Source organism: Papaver somniferum, chromosome 3 (assembly GCF_003573695.1).
Source record: "Papaver somniferum cultivar HN1 chromosome 3, ASM357369v1, whole genome shotgun sequence".
NCBI lineage: Eukaryota > Viridiplantae > Streptophyta > Magnoliopsida > Ranunculales > Papaveraceae > Papaver > Papaver somniferum.
In genome coordinates, this window is record NC_039360.1 from 33,461,259 (window position 1) to 33,481,986 (window position 20,728).

Consider the following 20,728-nt stretch of genomic DNA (forward strand, 5'->3'; position numbering starts at 1 on the left):
AGGATAAAGGAACTCCATTTTTGTTCAGTTTAAGGAGCTATTGTTCATTTGCTTCATTTTGTTCTCATGATATCTGAGTTGGTAGTTGGGTCCTAGCTTGTTTTGAGTACTTGCTGGTTTTTGTATAATTTATCTAGATGATAATGGTTGAGATGCTACTGGTTTTAACTCTTAGAATTAAGATCCCTTTTCTATCTTTTTAGTTACCAGGTGGTAGTGTCAGCACTGTCAAGTAGGTGTTGATGATGCTTCTTTGTTCAAAACGGTCTCCAAAATCAAACTAGGTGTTGATGCTTATAGGTCATCTTCAATTTAAAGCAAATTGTGCTGTTTTGAACTTCTTCTGCAATTGTCAAGGAGGTTACAGACTTACAGTTATCAATAAGCACGCGAACAGTATAATTTATATCTTACATCTTCTTTAGAACTTTTATGGGCAAATTCTTCCACCAGAATACCTATCATTTTACAGTCTGTTAGCAATGAATGTCTGTTAGTATATACAATGTATACACACATGAGAAGAAACTTTGACGACCTGACAGTGGTGGTAAGAAAATATCCGAGATCTCTTTCAAGCACCTCCAGGAGGTCTAGACAATGATGCGTTTTCATCATAGTCCCACAGCATTCTCAGCTCACCTCTCACTTTTCCCAACACTACAAGAGTACCTGGACGATAATGATTAAACATTTCCGCTCAATAATAGATAAAAGATCAACAGTAGAAAAGAAATGATTCTTGTAAATAAATAATTAGGAACTAACGTGGGAATGCCGTGTAAAGTATGTGGATATAACGACTAGGCATGCTTAACCTGAACCAAAAAAAAAAACCTACTAGCCTAAACGAATGATCTCTAAATAGATACCTAATGTACATGGAACGAGGTAGAGTAATGCAGGTTGACCATGCCCGTTCATTAGATACAGACCAACATATGTAAGGAAGAGCCCTGCAAACAACAGAATCCATGAAAAAAATATTGGCAACATTATAGTTACAGCAACAGACTCAGGGGAACGATCCATAAATATGAACTACACATAGTAAAAAGAGAAATCAAAAGAAGAACTGACACGATATATCGAAAAATAAAATGAAGAAGAGAATAAAAGACTTACCAAAACCATAGCCAATAGTCAACCAAAGAAAATATCCATCTTTGAAACCCTTATTATTTGCCCTATCATACCTAGCAAAAAAAAACCCTATCATATCTGCATCAATCAAGTATGCATGTAACCGCATATCCCATACAAAAACATCAGCATATTGACCTTTAGAAGGGTGGTGTAATTCATAAAGCATCACCAAACGAAAATGTTTTACAACTTTCTAGGCAAAATCAAATAAAATAGAAGTTTAAGATCTTCGACGTGTAATTCTGCTTTTAGGGGAAGTACTCAAATAGTTCTATGGAAGTTGGATATAACTTATAAGTACCTGAAAGCAAATGAGATGAGCAACCCGGGGAAGATAACATCACCAAAGCCTACCATATTATAGCCACCCCATGGATCAATAAGTTTAGGGAGCCTCAAAACCATAGGAATGGATTCTCCACCGCTATTTTTGCCACGAGCAACCTATAAATCATAAGCGTCTATTAGTACTAGCAATCTGCTTCAAACGCTTTTGTAGAAAACCCAAATACGGACATGGATTAACAAATTAATATGTTCAACGAGTTTCAAATAAAGATACCAATTCCAAGAGTTCAGTAATTTTATGATGCTTGACTCTGTTTACAAATGGTAATTGTTTGCTAATTAAAATTAAAATAAAAAGATTTCAGTATTTTGCAGCTAGCAGTGACTCAACGCTTCGCTTTTACACTGGAAAACAAATCCAACTTAACTTTTACCGGACCGGAATGGTTCTAAACCAAAAACATAGACCAGATAGGGTTACTGCTAAAAGGATGAAAGGAACGGACTGAGTTGTATTTTATTTGGGAAAAAGTTCAAGATCACCTAAGTCCATTTTTAGTATAAAAGATAATGCCATCTGGCTTTCCTTCACATAAAAATTAAATAAAAAAGAATTGGTAAATGTTAATCAAACAAGTTATCAATTATAATCATAACCGTGCAATAATCCATAAGCTTTTACAGGTAGTATAGTTATCAAAGGAGGAAAGAGCCATCCAAATGATACAGAATGAGTCCATGAGAACGACATTCGGAAAATGTAAGAAAATGGAAACAAAAGATTCCAGGTCTATAAAAAAACAGAAAACTACTACTAGAAAAGAACGTCAAGCAAGAGTTATGTCGGTAAAGATTATGCTGATTCACACTAGCCTGAAGTTGTATTAAATAAGAGAAGAAGAAAACTGATTAAAAAAAAAAGAAGCTGGTAAAATGTACACTTACTGCAACCATAACACTTTCATGAAATAACAATGGCGATATGAAGACCCAAAATATATCGTAGACAAATGCACAGGACAGAAGTACAGCAGCGACCTGTGAAAGGCAGGATATTAACAGGAGGATTAAAGATTAACATAATCCAGAAAATATCGCTTTTGTACCTTGATATTTGGTAATCGGGCTAGCTGTAAGACATTTATCATCAAACAAATACCCTGCCAATAAAAGAACAAATTCTTAAGTGGCTTTGCTCTACCCAATTACCTAAAGAATTCAAGAAAAAGAACAGTTTAATCATGAGTTTTGGCAATATGTCAAGGGTTAGAAAATTAGAACTGATGGTGACTATAACTCATTCTCATTCTACAGTTGACAACGAAAAAGAGAACTCACATACAGTTATGGGAGTAATAGAAATTGAAAGCATCTTAGCATAATAAAGAAGGGTTCCAAAACTTCATAGTTCAGAGCGCAAAATGTACATTTGCGTTTAAGGTTATTATATACAAAATGAGGGAGATGACGTTAGGCTTTTCTACGCACCGAGGTTTATTATGACCAATCAAGTTAGTTTGTACGAGTATCGTACAGCCGACTAATATGGATAAAAGCCCTAACGCGTTGGCAAAAGCATGAAATACGGACATACACGAATACAGAGTCAGTATGACCAATTGCAAAATAGATCCAAGTCTGTAGAGCAAATCATAGGGGATACCAGAGTGAACTTACAAGAAAATCTTGAAAGAACCACGAATATGATGCATGCCGGTGAACAACCCAAAAGATGGCAAATGCTAGACAGAGTGGAAATACCACAATAGATAGAACTGTAGCATCCCCAAATAGCGGTAGTTTGACGGTGTGATTACGGCAGTTTCTGGATACTCTTTAGCAGAATAAAAGAATAATAAGAAAAGGAAAAGGAAAACAAAAATGCCATTGAAATGTGACGTGCTTAGAAACTATAAAAGGAGGCTCGTAATTACCTACCTTGAAATCAATGCTATTGCACAAGCAGTCATTCCCTGCAAATGGAACAAAGGAATGAGGAACAATGGAAACTCCATATAGTAACATTTAAATCAAAACATGACGAGAAAAAAATCTCAAGTGGAGCCAAAGGTCACTTTTCAGAATTATCCCAAATGCCTCATTCTCTCTCACGCCCATCATCTACAATATTTCCAACTTTACACTGAGCCAAAAGAATCATTTGGCGACCCAACCATTTCTCAGATAGATGTTGTCCTTGCTACTTGGAGGTACTACTTTTACATGTCTCAAAAGAAGAAAAATTTATCGGGAAAAAGAAAAATAATTGTACTTGGGTACCCCCAATGCAGAAGAACAGGATCAGCAGCCAAACGAACCAAGACGACATAAAAAAGAATAGTACCACCAGAAAGGTTGATGCTACAATGATAAAACATACAGCACCCATTACACTTATATCTAGCACATCTTTCTCAGAGTCATCTTTAGCTGACCCAGCAATAGAAGAATCCTAGGAAGCCAAAAAGAAAAAAAGATAAGAAGGGTAATCCACAAATAAAGATTGCGTTCTGCTGTCTCATATTTGAGATGATATAGGAAAGTCTAGGGAAATTATGTGACTGTAATACTTTGGAATAACGGCAAGCAATTGAAGGGAAACAACCCACATGCAACAATAATTTCAAGTTGGGTTTATAATTTTACTTCTTTTCTTTTGTAAAGATGCTGGAATTGGATCCAGCATGGTGCTTTTGGAGCTATCTCCATATCAAGGCCATCCATGCATTTTCAATCTTATTTCATCCTTTACCCATCGGAACCGAGGGAAATGGTGATTTCATGCAACGGCTCCCCTCTTCCAATTAGACCACACATACCACACCTTATTTGTATAAAATGTCATTACGCAGCCATCAGCTACAGCATTCAAATATTATACATGTTTCCAGTTTATGCTCAACAAAACAAAAGATACACACAACAACACTTAAAGACACCATATATGCAACATCTTAATGAAACTTTTGCTTTATAGATATTTGGGCAAGTTAGATATTACAATTTGCAGGTTTCTAACAATGTTCAAAAAATTTAAGATTCCAAAAATGAGAAAGTTTTACATTATCGCAAAAAATGAAAAATCATTCAATTTTTTTTTTTTTTGATAGATGAAGAATTTGGTGCTGACGAGTTCGGAAATCAGGTAACTGGTATCATCACCCAATGACTTTACCATTGTACTGGTATTATTCAAAGTTTCCGAGGACAAATGAAGGATTTCTCTTATGGTTAGTGAGCCGATAGGGAGAAACTCTAAATAGACCTACAGCCTGGGTTGTGCCGATACCTGAAGATTATGTTGGTACCCGAATCGGATCCTCCGATACTTATCAAAAGCCTTATCAAAATTTTATTAATTTATTTCAAGTTTTTTCCTTTAATTATTCTAAAAGTCTCTTGCTTTTCACGTGCTTCTTACATGTGAAATGGAGAAACACTTTAAAAAAGAAAACGAAGGAGTTTACTCCCCTCATAAAGAGGGTTCAGAGAGGAAGTTCGAAGTTTGCTAGCAATGTGATGCTGAGATGTTGTGAGATAGAGGTGTACAAAGAGTGTTTTTAGAGGTGTACAAAGAGTGTTTTTGGGATTACATTGAATTTGTGTGCTTCTAATACATTATTGATTCATATAAAATTATATGTATGCCATATCCGCCGGGTATCCGTATCGGCCATTTTTGAAAATGCCGAATCGGATTCTAAGATATGAATCGATATCGACACCCGTACCGGTATCTATGCAACCCAGCCTACAGCATACGTGGACGAATACGGAGGTTTCATGTTTTGACTTCTATTATCCTTTTAGGTGTATACAGCTATGATTTCTAAGATAATTGAAAAAAGAATCTTGACTTTCATCAAAAATCTTGGTTCATACCAAGAATCATTCAAGAAGTTAATTTGCAGAGTATAGACCAAACGTCTGTTACCTGATAAGGATCACAATGCTGCTCACATGCAATATATTCTGACCAAATGGAAGCCAAAATAACACAACCAACAGCTATCATCCATAAGAACACAACTGAGACATCCACAACAGGACTAATTGGAGCGTATAATAACAGCTCCACTACAAAAAAAAAAAAAAACAATTTGATATTAGATCATGACAATAACAAACATTATAAATGTGCAATGCCAATGACAAACATTATAAATGTGCAATGCGATATCAAGATCACAAAATGCAAATAGACATAAAAGTATTAGAGTAAGACGAACAACACTCTAAATGTAATCTTTATTCATAGTGTGAAGCTCTTGAAAGAACGAAATTATACAAACATTTTGCGAATTCAGAGGGTACGTTCAGCCTTCAAATATTGTTACCTGGGATGGATAAGCATATCCTCCAAAACAGGTTATAACTTGTTAGAAGTGAATTTAACATCAGGCAATCGTCGAGTAGAATGTACTCTCAGACAGGTCATTTTGCCCTTTGAACCGTGACGTCATCACGTCTTTACCATGTAATGGGCTGTGTACGATATTTCACAGCCCATGTTTTACTTGTTACCCTCCACAAAACTTAGATCAGAAAAACAAAGAACCATAATATTGGGCATACCAAAAACTTTATAGGCATACAAAGTCATTTTCCTAACCAGGATGTATTGATAAGGGGTGTCTAATGGGTATGCAATGACCTATACACCCTTAAACACTTCGAAAATATTGATTTATAGGCTTTAGGTTCGGCTGACTCGTGCTGATGAGTTATCAGCCGAACTTCCAGCTGTAGACTGAATTCTTTCGATCTTGTTTTGATCATAACTTCTTCGTCCAATGTCGGAATGACCTCATTCTTTTTGCGTTATCTTCGTATTTTCATTCTCTTGAAGATGAAGATCTACTTGATTTTAATGTGTTAAAATCTACGATTTTCATTATATAAGCTGAACCATTAACATTTTTTATTCCTGAACTCTCAGGAATAGGTTCGGCTTACATCTATGAGCCGAACCAACCCATTGATGAACAGTTCGGCTTACATCTATGAGCCGAACCTCACATAAATTTTCTTCCAGATCACACAGGACTAGGTTCGGCTCATTATGATATTTTTAAACAAGCCGAACTAGTTGGTTCGGCTCATAACAATAACACTTTCAGCTTGCCGAACTGTTCATTAGTTGTCAATATCCAGGTTTCAGATCAAGTTTCAGCGCATAATTTAGGTGAGTTGTGAGCCAAACCTTGGTTCGGCGCATAATTTAGTTGCGTTGTGAGCCGAACCTAAGTTCGGCGCACAATGTTGTTGTTTTTTAAGCCGAACGGTTCTTCAAATTTTCAGCCTGAAAGTGTATATGAACAGTTAGGCTGATACGATTTTCATTATATAAGCCGAACCATTAACATTTTTTATTCCAGAATTCTCAGGAATAGGTTCGGCTTTCTAAGAAAATTTTATACAAGCCGAACTAGTGTCTAGCAAATGTTCGGCGCATACCTAAACAGTTTCAGCTAGCCGAACTGTTCATAAAGGGATCGGTTCGGCTCATAAATGTAAGTCGAACCTTTTCATCCTCCAATGGTTTGGGAATCATTGGTATCGTTGATGTGGATTTTCCTAGGTTTTTTAGATGATATATGACCCTCCTCATCCTCCATTGAATCAAGAATTAGAATTTTCTCACTTTCTCCTTCTCTTTCTCTCCTTCTTAACCAAACCAAAATTTTGATTTTTTTTCCTCAAATTTTTCATCTAAACAACTCTTATAATTCTGAAAATTATTTTAATAACTAAACAAAATATTTAATCACTAATCAAGATTATTAACACTAATACGTAAAGGGCAGATTTTCCATTAAAAAAATTTGGGTTAAAGGGTTATCTGATTTTGCTATTTCACAACCTTTTTTGTCTTCATTCAGTATGCCTTAGAAGATTTTGGTATGCCCAATATTATGGTTCAAAACAGAAGAGTGGCGAAAAACAATAACCTTTCATTTTCAGCCCAAGCAAGCACAATTATGTTGAATACCCACTTCGTTGCTATCATACTTACAGGAATGTGCACGCTTAAGTTGCACAGTCCTGCAACCAGAAGTGATTCTATGAGATGATATTAGGTTTCCTCATTTTCTTTGTAGATAAGTAGTAACTTGTGGAAAAACAATATATTACGAGTTATCAATTATTAAGTGTGTACTGTTGCTGATTTGGTATGGGTACAAATTTAATTTACTAATGTCATGTTCTTTAACGCTCCAGTTGTTTTTACGAAAGTTTATTATCTTTCAAGATACCCTTAGGTAAGCAATTTCATTTTGATCGCAGTCTTACAGGAAAATAATAAGATGGAACTACTATAAGTTTGGCAAAAGACTCCAAACACGATGACTTTGAATATTTGGTGCTACAACAGCATAAGTAACAAAGTTTTGTATAACCGAGACTAAATAAGTAAAATAGAAGTCGGCAGGAAGGGCAATGCACAAAAGGTAGGCTTCCAAGTAGAGCAGATAGTTAGTTAAATTTGTGAATGTCAAAGAAATTCGTTTTTATGCCACGGGGAACTAAATACATGATTTACTAACAAAGCACATGAATCTAAGGGCTCACCTTTCCCTTTAGAGGCGATTGATTCTTTAATCTGTTTTCCTCCCGAGGCCGGGATCATCACAACAGGAATCATAATATTTACAGCATTCTCAGAACACATCATCTCGAAAATATCTGTAAGGGAAAAAGAAAGTTCAGAAGCACTTCAGAAACTATATGATGAGAAGGTCAGAAATTTACTAAAGAACCATCACCTAATGCTGGATTAAGCATCAGATTTGGATCAGACAGTAATGCTAAATATATGGCTACCTTCCTCGTCATTTATCACCAGTAAGCCAGCAGCATCCCCTGACTGTGAAACTTGTGCCTTCTCCATGAATTCACAATCTCCCCGTGCAGACAACGCAATGGAATTTGATAACTGGGAAGCAGACAGATTTGTTGAGATAAAGGACATACATCATCTAAAATGAAATAATAATTGACGTAACTAACTTAATAACACTATTTGGCATAGAAAACGATTGCCTGCTGATCGAAATGAGGTTAAAGTATGTACGTTAAGTGTGAACTCTGTGACATCCCAACATGGAGGTAATATGAAGGCCTTTGAGTTAGCTAGGAACAGTTAAACTACACCAACACACTGGTCCATGATCTATGCTAGAACCAAGAGCAGCAAAATAGAAATGGCACATTCCAAAAAATTCAAGATTTTAGATATTGAACTAAAAAGTTGTTCGCATTCTCATACGGCATTCTCATTGGAAGTTGGGTCTAGATTGTAAAACTTCTTGATAATTGCGCAAGAATGACGATGCAAACCACCCTCCATATCTTATTGTCCATGACTCAATCTCCTAATCATGTAGTTATAAATCAGACAATCCACCAAAATTCAGAAAAAGACCAAAATAAAAATAAAATTTGTAACATTTAGACCCACAGCCCCTGAGGTATTTAAAATCAGAAACTAAGAGTTTACTAGTAAACACCCTATCCCTGCACATCTTTGTAGATTTACAGACATACTAAATCTTCACTGCTACATTCAAGGTGAATGCTTCTTAGACTCAAATCTCATATACAAGTCAATAAAAAGTGGTTAGTACAAGGTATGGTAGGATGGGAATCTTTCCCATATTATGCATAAATCGAACTAGACCAAGTACTTATAGATGATGCCCCTCAAATAAAGAAAAAGGTAAGGATTAAAGATGACCTTTGAGGAGGGTAGGGTACATCCATTCAAGGGGTTTGAGAGAACAGCAGGCAATCGACGAGCTTTCTTTTCCTCCATGGGCAAAACGGAACCAAATTCACCACTTAATCCTTCGATGTATTCACGCTCTACACCATCGACCCAATTCCTCACTAGAACCTAAAAAACAGAAAATTAGGGGGTTACAGAGAGACATTTTAGAAGCCTAGCTTAACATCACAGTCTCTCAACATCTCTCAAAATCCTGAATCCATGCACGATCTTAAATTCCTAATCCAAAAACAAAAACGTCCACCTATCCAATAAGATTTGAAATGTCTAAAAGAAATGTATAGAAAGTTACATATCAAAATGCTCAACAAATACACAAATTAAAATTGTGATCCGTAAATAAGAATGATTGATCTTACCGATTGGAACTGGTTATGGCAGAAACTAGGTTTTGTTTTGTTTTCATCAACAGCAACAACAAAAGGGGAATAAAAATTGAAACTTAAAAAATAAAGTAATAAATTAATAATAGTAGATGATAACGCCATTGTTGATCACATAGAAACCCTATGGGAGAGAAATAAAAGGTTGAAGAAGAATCACCTCCCCTGGCCCTGGTGGATGGATATATATATATATATATATTGTGTATATTTGGGTTGAGTTATGTTTCCCGCCCTACCATGTATCGGGTAGTTTAATAACTAGACACCTGTCCTCAAGAAGATTGGAGCTAGAGAACCTTTTATTTCTTTACCTGTATTTCCCCTCCACTTTGCATCATGGAGTGATTAGGGAGGGCCAAGAAATGGAGATTGTTCCTATCTAAATTACTAGTATAAATTACTTTTCCAGCAGTAAATCTTGCCATCGGCATATACTTACGTTAGTGGGTCCACTTGGCTCCACCTCTCATCTCCTTCTAAGACATGCTGTTGTCGTTGGGGTACTCGACAGTAAGACGAGGAAATTCTCTATGCGAATAGAAGATATTCAGCTCTGCCCAACATAGGGATTGACATGCTTTCGGAGAGAACTTATGCTCACAAAGGTTTGCCGCATTTGCTTCTTTCTTTCGCTCGGCGAACGCCAATTGTTTTGCTAGTACTATGGTGTTGCTTTTGGCTTGCTCTAGCTTAATTATTGTTAAGCGACGCCTTACGCAAACTGAGTTTTCATATTAATATTGTTTGATTTTTTTTACGCCTTTCTCACACCTCATCGTAATCATCTGTTATTCTTGAAGGTTCTATCTTCTCCATCGTTAGATCCCAATAGATATTTTAAAAAAAAATTCTCTTATTCTCAAACATACCTTAGTCTCAATCAGTTGAATTTTATTGATTTTATTATCTCTCTACTACTCAAATTCTTTGATTTTGTTATCCATCTACTACTTAAATTTTTTTCTCTTAATTCAATTCAAGATGGTTATTAGGAATTTTAGTAAACAAGAAAAAAATTGATCTTACAACTGCTTTTATTTATGTAGGTAATGATGAAGTTGTTGGTGCGCATCAAGCATCATCTATGTTTTGGAGACGTATATACAGCGTTGGTGGGTAAGGCCGAGCGAAGATAGACGGAACAACGTAATTAAGGCTGCACATGAACCGGTACAATTCGGGTTTCTTATGAACCCGGTATTTGTACTTGGAGTTGATTGGTGCCTCATTTTGAGGATTTGTACCTGTACTTGTACAGATGACGTACCTGTACCGGTGGTACCGGTCCGATTCTAGACCGGTATCGGGTTTTTATCCATAACCAATCTTTACTTCCCTGTCTCACATTGCAGCTGTAGATTTTACACCAGCATCAGTTCTTGTTTCCTACAGAAATCGATCTCAACATTTCATCTTGCTGCCATATGAAAAATAACTCAAACCCCTGGCAGTAAATCAAACGTTGGCCGCAACTTGGCACAGATTCATATCCATTACAGTTTAACATTCACCATCCAACCAATTTAAAATCCAAAAAACCCAAATCCAAAGATAAAAACACTTTGAACAAGCAGTATACACACAAAAAGATACGATTCTTACCGATAAAAAACTTAAAATCAACAGAATATATAGAAGAAGAAAAAGAAACGTTTATTTCAGAACCCTAAATAAGACAATCATAGATCAATCGAGCCAGTAATTCCTTCAATTGCAGTAAGAAATAAACCCAATCTTCTATTCTCGCTCCAACAACACCAAATTCAAAACCCTAACTTCAATTCTTCTTCTCTGATTTCTCAAATCATTCGTAATATAACTTCATCTTCGATTAGTCACCAACCCATTAATCAATTGACATAAACAATCAACTTTTCTTCCTTTACAAATCTTAAATCTCCGTTACCTTCACCATTTTCAGATCCTTAGATTCTTTTTCTTCATCAGCATAATCATCTTCATTTAATCTCCATCTTCAACAGCTGGTAGATGTAGAAAAGATCTGGATTCAGAGTCAGCTGGTGAAGGAGCTGCTGTTGGATGTGGATCAAGTTGGGTTATATCAAAAATAACAGATTCTCCTATTCAATCTTCAGTGTCGCCATCTCCTCTTCGGTGTAGCTTTGAAGAAGAAGAAAAATGAATAAGAAAAGATGAATCGATAGATAATATGACTCAAATACCTAGGATGGACGACCAAGATTAAAAAATAATTAAAAAATCTAACGATTGATATCAACCGGATTTTTTGGTCCTGCACAAGCCAATAGTCCCCCAAAACCAATGCATGTACCGGTCTACTTCGGTTCTCAAGTTTCAGTCCCGGTCCATGTATCGTCTACTCCAGTTCATGTTCAGTTCCGGACCGGTTTTTCCAGGTTCAGTCCGGTACACCGGTTCCCCAAATTCCTATAAACCCTAATTTTGTTAAATTTGGGGGTGGGGTGTAAAAACCCTAATTGGGTGTTCTGATTATAAATAGAAAGTGAGGGTGTAATGTTTTGGGCATGAGTGCTAAAAAGTGCATATTTCTATATATTTTTCTTGGCATTTAACTCATTTTTTGTACATTAATTCTCCATTTTAACCCATATTCTGTATTTTCATTGTTTTCAAGAATAAATATTTTTATTAATTAATTTTGCATTTTTAGGTACCAAATAAAGTTTGGATGAATTGCGGAGCGGAAAAGAGCAGAAAAGTGATGGAAGCCAAGAGGAATCACACAAGGAAGCCGCGAAGAATGTTGTGCGCAAGACCAAAAGGCTAGAAATGGGCTTGAAGAGGAAGAATTGTTCTTAAAGAAGATATGGGCTTGGCATACCCAAGGCCCAAAACCCTTACCCAAATCCATTTCCGTTATCCATACCCGTTTCCATGAGAGCCGCCAGATTGGATCCATCTCATCATCCAACGGCCAGCTCATCATTGTGCATCAAAATCCAAAGCTCCTGTCAAACACCATAGTACCTAACTCCATCTGAAGCCGTCAGTTTTGTTGTATCTCATAATCCAACGGTCGCTACATACCTCACCATCGTAGCCATTCGATTCAATCTATATGGGATCATCCAACGCTCTTTACTCGCTGTGCATCAAAGTTCGCTATCCCCGCTTCACACCCTAGCATCGGAACCTATACCCTTCACCCAAACAATCCCTTCCCTTCTTCCCATCGATCTTCTCTTCCCCAAATTTCTTTCTTCTTCCCCGACCATGGCAGAACTGCTCTCTGCCTCCACCTCGAGCTTCATCATTTCCACCTTCACCCGACATCCCAGAAACCAAGACCCATCACTCTAGACTCTATCTCTCTCACCTATATCTCATTCATCACCTATGAGATACATCTAACAGAACTAGGGTTTGAGTATAAATGGCAGACGGCTTTCAGAGACGCAAGAAATTGATGGGTTCGTAGCATAGTCAAGTTGGGAGCATGGGTTGGCGTCAATTTGCAGAGGGGACAACAATTCAGAGGGTATGGTGAGTTTTCCCCAAATTCCTATAAACCCTAATTTTGTTAAATTTGGGGGTGGGGTGTAAAAACCCTAATTGGGTGTTCTGATTATAAATAGAAAGTGAGGGTGTAATGTTTTGGGCATACCCTGATTAGCCAGAGCACCATTTGGATGCATGGATTAGCCAGAGCACCACCAAGAGGCTTGGAATAGCCAGGACCTCAACTGTTAATGTTGTTTCAATTTCAGTTCAATGTTTTAAACAATTTCAATTCCATTGTCATTTAATTTCATTATGTTCTAACTCCATTTGCTAGGGGTTAGATGATACTCTTGAATTGTAAGCTAGGATAGTCCTTGTTCATGTCACTGTTCTTGTAGTGCTGAAACTAAGTAGGATTGATAATTGGCTAGTTGAGTGAATGCACCTGTGATCAGCTGTGCTTTAAGAAGACAGCGGATTCTAGGGGTGTAAGAGTGAGAGTAGCTAAGGATTCAGTCCATTTGAAGGGTTGTGCTTAATTGAAGTAGGGAAGTTAGTAAACTTAGTGATAAGATGCACCTGTGATTGAGTGTGCTGTAATAAGACACTCAATGCTAGGGGTGAACTAGAGAACTTAGGGGATTAACCTTCCACCAATGCGGATTGCTAGATAACTGGTTGACCAAACAAGCCTGTGATCAGCTGTACTGTGAGAAGATAGTTGATGCTAGGGGTAAGTTAGTAAGATTAGTTAAGTCAATCATCCATAATATTCCTTGAGATGAAGCAAGAACATGATTTGATTAGGATCTGCCTTAGTTTATGATCAAGAAGTGGATTCAAAAGCCCTAGCATGTTCCTGTTTACTTGCTTTACATTCTACTGTTTTTTCAGTTCAGTCACTGCCATCATTTCAAGTGTGTTTTAACACAACCAAGACTCTTTGTTACAACTCAGTTTTAGTGAAACTTTAAGCTTCAATCACACACACCAAGTCTCTGTGGATCGACCCGTATTTGCACATTAGCTTCAATCGACACCGTGCACTTGCGGTATTAGTTTAATTGTTTTAACTGTAACTTAGTCTATCATTGTAAACATCTGCATCTGCATATTAGTGTAATCATTTGCATCTTAGTATAAGCATTTAGTGCATCATAACTTGCATTTTCATTTTTGCATAATTTTTCATCTTTGCATCATTTTCCCTTGTTGTTCTTGCTGTTCTTGACAGCTTCTGTTGAGCTTTCCAGGTGCTCCTGTTGCTGTGCTGTTGTGACTCTGTTTTGCTTGGCTGAGCCCTTGCTGTTGCTGCTGATTGAGTTGCAGCTGGGCGTGCCACTTGCTGCTACTTTCTTCCTCTTCCCTGTGCTGCTGGCCTGTGCAGCTTGCTTCTGTGCTGTTCCTGTTGCTGCTGCCAGCCTCTGCTGCTGCCAGCCTCTGTTGCTGCTGAACTACCCCTCTTGTTACCTTGCTGCACTGCATACTTTGCACTGCCTCTGCTGGAGCTGTTGTTGTTGTGATCCAAAGCCCAACTGGGCTTTTGCAACCAAACTGAGCAGCTAGGTTGTGCTTAAGCAAGTAAGCCTAAACCCATTAAGAGAACCCAACCTGTGGGCTTCCATTTTTAATTTGTGGGCTTGTAATAATTTTTTCCATTTTTCTGTTGGGTTTGTAATAAATTTCTTGTGGGCTTGTTTGTTTAATTGCTTGTGGGCTTGTGGTGTTCGATTGATTTGGGCCTGTAGTTTTAAATTAGAAAAACTGAACTTTTGAAAGCCCAACTGGGCCTCAGACCAAACAAGCAACAGTTGGGCTATTTCAAAAGCTACATTGGGCTTCAGTTTGCATACACATTGTGGGCTTAGTTCACCTTCCCTTGGAAAAGCAATTTCTCCCACCAATGTGGGCTTGCTCCCAACACTAAAACCAAAATTCTTGCTCCCAATACTAAAACCAAAATTTTTGCTCCCAATTAAAAACCAAATTTTTCTACCTCTTTAAAACCAAATTTGCTCCCATCAAAACCAAAAGCTCCCAAATGGGCTTTGTCTTCAAAGTCTAAAACCAAAGTTTTCAAAACCCAATAAACCAAAGTGTTTTCTTTTCCCATTAGGTCCAAATTTTCTAAAACCCATTAAAAACCAAATTTCTTTTCAAACCCGACAAAACCAAATGTTACCCATGAAAACCAAATTTTTCCCAAAAATCCAAACCCATTAAAAACCAAATTTTGGGCTTTGTAATATAGTTACTTAGCTTTTGAGCCCAATCATGTCTAGATCTTGGTCTACAGTTGGGGAATACAACAAATCCCTTAGAGAACTTGTGTATGGACATACTCCACGTTATGAACCTCCCATAGACCATGATGTCAATAGTTCTAGGAATTATTATGGACATTTTCAAAGTCCCGAGCCTCAATACATGAACCCTAATAACTATTCACACATGCATCATTCACCACAACATGAAAATAAACATTTTGCTAGTGCCTCACTCACACAATCATCACTGATCGATCAATTAGAAGCTTGAATCGCAGCTTTAGAAATGCAATCACATGAGGAATCTGTCACATCTAATTTTCTTAGGCAACCTGAAATCTATGCATGTCCCGCATGTGGTAGTTTAGACCACCTTGTTGAGAATTGTCATATTTTGCATAATTTTAGGCAATCTAGAGAAAATCCAAGGTATGAAATGCCCATAAATTGTGAGAATGGTAGTTATTGGGACCATAATCAATCCTTTGAGGGTTGTGATCAATATTTTGTAAACCCTAATGACCATGCACACATGTACCATTCACCACAATTTGAACATGAAGAATTTTGTACTCCCATGAATTTAGACTCCACCACAGAAGCTTTAAGACTCAGTAAGCAAAACTTTGATAGATCTACATCACGAATTCAGGCATGTTTAGATCGGATTTTGCTTCACCTACAAAAGGAGAAAATTCATGAGGAAATGTATGTTGTCCCTAATGAAGTGTCTAGTCCCATTCTTGTAAATGATGTTGAATATGAAACTAATTTAGAGGAACATGAATCGACTAATGACACCACCACTGTTAATGAGGACCAATATGCATGCTACCATGATGATGATTATAATGATTATGATGATATGTTAGAAGAACATGAAAATATTGTGGAACCTGTTGGTTCAAAAACATATGGCTCGCCCTCGACCTTCATGAATGTTGTTTTTTCTAATACTCATTGTAATTCATATGATTTTGATATTGACATGGGATTCGTACAATTATTCTGCGAAGATGAGCATGACATAGGAATAGTTGAATCTTCTGTAGACACTAATGCTAATATGCATGAAAATATATTTGATGTGTCTGATTCTCTACCTAGGTCACATTGTGATATTTCTCCTGATTTGCCGATGCATGAGAATAAATTTGTTGATGATGTTGATGACTCTGATTGTGATCTTTCCAATTTGTTTGATGATTGTGAGCATGTTGTGACACGTGTAGAAGACTTAGGAGATGTTGATGTGATTAATAATGATATGCCTATCTTCCTACATAAGTCACAATCTGATGGCCTTCCACCCAACCTAGATTTGGTTTGTACCCATATTGTCAAACCGACTTTTCTGAGAGTCCCTAATCTAGGTTTGGAACTGTGTGCTTCCCAAGTACTTTTGGACTATTTTGCATCTAAGTATAATACATTTGAGGAACCACAGTTGGAATTAGCATGTTTGCCCGTCCCTAGCACAGTTCACTTTGAGTTAGACCTTGTACATGATGAACCCCCAAAACTGCGAGATTTTGTTTCCAAAATTTTATCCGTTGAAAAATCCAGGTTTGGGGGTAGCTCATTTTGTTTCACAGTTTCACTTGCGTTTATTTCCTGTTATATTTGTGTGAAGTTGTTGAAACCTCTACACTTCGTCTTTTGGGTTGATCCTCAACTCTTTAGATTGTTAGTGTATGGTGAATTTTTTGTATATAATCCAGTATAGAAAATTTCTTAAAACCCTTTTGTTCCTTTTGTATATATTTTGCTAATCCAATATGATCTCAGCTGACATATGTTGGATTCTTTCCTTGAATAACGGAGTTCTAATATTGCTTTCGCCGAAATCGGGTATTCTCTTTCCTTTTTCTCTACTCAACATGATCCTCTTCATATGTTGTATTATAATTTTGTTCATATTTTGAAACATTGAGGAAAATGTTTAGTTTAGGTTTGGGGGTGAAAAGTAGATACTTTGATAATATGCCATAATTGAAAACAAGAACTCCTTCTTTTTGAAAAAAATAAAAAATTGAAAAAACATAAAAATGGAGCTCATTTACCTTGAAATGTTGACTCTTGTGCATGTATGTAAACATAAGGAATCTTAGTCTAGATATTTAGGCACCCCTGATTCTAGCACAATTCACATAGTGATAAGAAACTTGCACGCGCACGATCTACCAATACATGTATAGCCTCATCCTTGAGGTGTTCTATCGGAAGTTTTAGTTTCCAATCACTTTAGAATACTGAAAGAAACTTGACTAGCTTGTTCTTTGGTTGGTTGGGATAGAAGGTGGAGGTTACATTAAGAAAAACAACCATCGAATTTAACTGGGTGCATCAAAAAGGGCTACCTCTTGCAAAATGTCATGTAATTTTTTGTTTCTTTTTTCTTATGTATCAAAAGTGTTTCCTTATCAAAAAAAAAAATAAAAAATCAAGTATTTATCAATTCCATCCTCTCTTGTTCCAAAAATAAAAGAGAGTAGTCGATGTAAATAAGAGTCATGTAAAGAGTCATTTTGTTGTTTCATTGTAATAAGAAAGGAGGGTGTATGCCATTGATGTACAACGCGAGTAATTGTGAAACACATCCTACTCATTCACAATTCTCGTAAAGTCCGGACAGCTAGCTAGATTTCGACCTCTGTTCTTATCCTGAGAAACTATCTCTTGGTGATTAGTAGTCATAACATCCGATCTTTCTTTACACATGTGTAGATACACTTTACACTCTTATCACATGTCTTTATTTGCTATCAGTGCTAGGATTGTGCCTTTGATAGCTAGATTGACATCTCCATTTTGCTGTGAGCTTAAACTGACTTGCACATGTCACATTTGATGGAATCTGAGCTTATATTTTGGCCTAGAACTTTGTAGGTACGTTCTAAGAAAACCTTCACGAGACTTCACTCGTCCACTAGGGACACTTAGTGGTTTAAAAGGCTTATTTCATTCGCTAAATGCAATCGAGAGACCAGCGACAGTGGTATACGTAGGATTTCCTTAGTTTTGTTTTACTTGAGGACAAGTAAAATTCAGGTTTGGGGGTATTTGATGAGTGCTAAAAAGTACATATTTCTATATATTTTTCTTGGCGTTTAACTCATCTTTTGTGCATTAATTCTACATTTTGTCCCATATTCTGTGTTTTCGTTGTTTTCAAGAATAAATACTTTTCTTAATTAATTTTGCATTTTTAGGTACTAAATAAAGCCTGGTTATCTCACTGAGCGAAAAGAGCAAAGAAACGGCAAAGACTCTCGCTAGGAGGAAGCGAAGAATGATGTTTGCAAGAGCCGGATCAACTAGAAGTGGGCTTGAAGAGGAAGAATTGTTCTTAAAGAAGATATGGGCTTGGCATACCCAAGGCTCAAAACTCTTACCCAAATCCATTTCCGTTATCCATACCCATTTCCATGAGAGCCGTCAGATTGGATCCATCTCATCATCCAACGGCCAGCTCATCATTGTGCATCAAAATCCAAAGCTCCTGTCAAACACCATAGTACCTAACTCCATCTGAAGCCGTCAGTTTTGTTGTATCTCATAATCCAACGGTCGCTACATACCTCTCCATCGTAGCCGTTCGATTCAATCTATATGGGATCATCCAACGCTCTTTACTCGCTGTGCATCAAAGTTCGCTATCCCCGCTTCACACCCTAGCATCGGAACCTATACCCTTCACCCAAACAATCCCTTCCCTTCTTCCCATCGATCTTCTCTTCCCCAAATTTCTTTCTTCTTCCCCGACCATGGCAGAACTGCTCTCTGCCTCCACCTCGAGCTTCACCATTTCCACCTTCACCCAACATCCCAGAAACCAAGACCCATCACTCTAGACTCTATCTCTCTCACCTCTATCTCATTCATCACCTATGAGATACATCTAACAGAACTAAGGTTTGAGTACAAATGGCAGACGGCTTTCAGAGACGCAAGAAATTGATGGGTTCGTAGAATAGTCAAGTTGGGAGCATGGGTTGGCGTCAATTTTCAGAGGGGACAACAATTCATAGGGTATGGTGAGTTTTCCCCAAATTCCTATAAACCCTAATTTTGTTAAATTTGGGGGTGGGGTGTAAAAACCATAATTGGGTGTTCTGACTATAAATAGAAAGTGAGGGTGTAATGTTTTAAACAATTTCAATTCTATTGTCATTTAATTTCATTATGTTCTAACTCCATTTGCTAGGGGTTAGATGATACTCTTGAATTGTAAGCTAGGATAGTCCTTGTTCATGTCACTGTTCTTGTAGTGCTGAAACTAAGTAGGATTGATAATTGGCTAGTTGAGTGAATACACCTGTGATCAGCTGTGCTGTAAGAAGACATCGGATTCTAGGGGTGTAAGAGTGAGAGTAGCTAAGGATTCAGTCCATTTGAAGGGATGTGCTTAATTGAAGTAGGGAAGTTAGTAAACTTAGTGATCAAATGCACCTGTGATTGAGTGTGCTGTAATAAGACACTCAATGCTAGGGGTGAACTAGAGAACTTAGAGGATTAACCTTCCACCAATGCGGATTGTTAGATAACTGGTTGACCAAACAAGCCTGTGATCAGCTGTACTGTGAGAAGACAGTTGATGCTAGCGGTAAGTTAGTAAGATTATTTAAGTAAATCATACATAATCTTCCTTGAGATGAAGCAAGAACATGATTTGATTAGGATCTGCCTTAGTTTAGGATCAAGAAGTGGATTCAAAAGCCCTAGCATGTTCCTGTTTACTTGCTTTACATTCTACTGTTTTTTTTCAGTTCAGTCACTGCCATCATTTCAAGTGTGTTTTAACACAACCAAGACTCTTTGTTACAACTCAGTTTTAGTGAAACCTTAAGCTTCAATCACACACACCAAGTCTCTGTGGATCGACCCGTATTTGCACATTAGCTTCAATCGACACCGTGCACTTGCGGTATTAGTTTGTAGGTCTTTTAGAAACCTACCAATATAAAATGTTATGCATCCTTTGTGGTGGCTCCATAATTCATTATGCATTTTTTAACAATATTTTTAGGCATATACTACCTCTGTTACAGAAAAAGAGATACTTTCAAAGTTTCAATTTTCCAAATTGAAAAAGTGAAAGTATCACTTTTCCTGAAACGGGGCGAAAGTATCACATTTCCCTTAAACAGGGCGAAAGTACCACTTTTCCTGAAACATGGGCGAAAGTACCACTTTTCTCTGAAACGGGGGGTAAGTTTCATTTTTCCTGAAACCGAGTGAAAGTATCACTTTTCATGACTACATAATGACTATGACCCTGAAAAATATGATACTTAAAGAGTTATAGTTATTGGATTAAAGGGAGGAACAATTTTGTCTCGTGAAAAAGTAACCAAAGAAACCACACAGAATTTTACTAGTGACGGGAATCTTTTAGGAATATTCTA

At 37.1% G+C, this 20,728-nt stretch overlaps 1 protein-coding gene and 1 pseudogene across 3 annotated transcripts; both read right to left on the minus strand.

Moving 5' to 3' along the window:
- The window catches only part of LOC113359267, a 72,546-nt pseudogene that overhangs the window by 36,260 nt on the left and 15,558 nt on the right, over positions 1–20,728 (minus strand).
- On the minus strand, positions 445–9,763 carry LOC113355789 (signal peptide peptidase-like 2). 3 transcript variants are annotated; one of them, XM_026598737.1, is made up of 14 exons: positions 9,583–9,763; positions 9,173–9,331; positions 8,260–8,371; positions 8,008–8,121; positions 5,369–5,511; positions 3,779–3,886; positions 3,373–3,407; positions 3,112–3,268; positions 2,541–2,594; positions 2,380–2,472; positions 1,448–1,590; positions 1,126–1,196; positions 873–956; positions 445–672 (listed from the first exon to the last, which is right to left on the minus strand). In XM_026598737.1, the coding sequence occupies exons 1-14, from the start codon at positions 9,709–9,711 to the stop codon at positions 575–577; spliced, it is 1,500 nt and encodes a 499-aa protein (XP_026454522.1). In that variant the 5' UTR covers positions 9,712–9,763; the 3' UTR covers positions 445–574. The 3 variants fall into 3 exon arrangements, with proteins under 3 accessions (XP_026454522.1, XP_026454521.1, XP_026454523.1); XM_026598736.1 differs by having other exon boundaries at positions 3,707–3,886; XM_026598738.1 differs by lacking the exon at positions 3,779–3,886 and having other exon boundaries at positions 9,583–9,762.

Excerpts from the sequence above, each read along its gene's own strand:
- LOC113355789 (XM_026598736.1), bottom strand. The coding sequence starts at position 9,711 with ATGGCGTTATCATCTACTATTATTAATTTATTACTTTATTTTTTAAGT. Across the intron at positions 5,512-8,007 it reads AATCGCCTCTAAAGGGAAAG|TGGAGCTGTTATTATACGCT; the intron begins GTGAGCCCTTAG and ends TTTTTTTTGTAG. Across the intron at positions 3,269-3,372 it reads GCAATAGCATTGATTTCAAG|AGTATCCAGAAACTGCCGTA; the intron begins GTAGGTAATTAC and ends ATTCTGCTAAAG.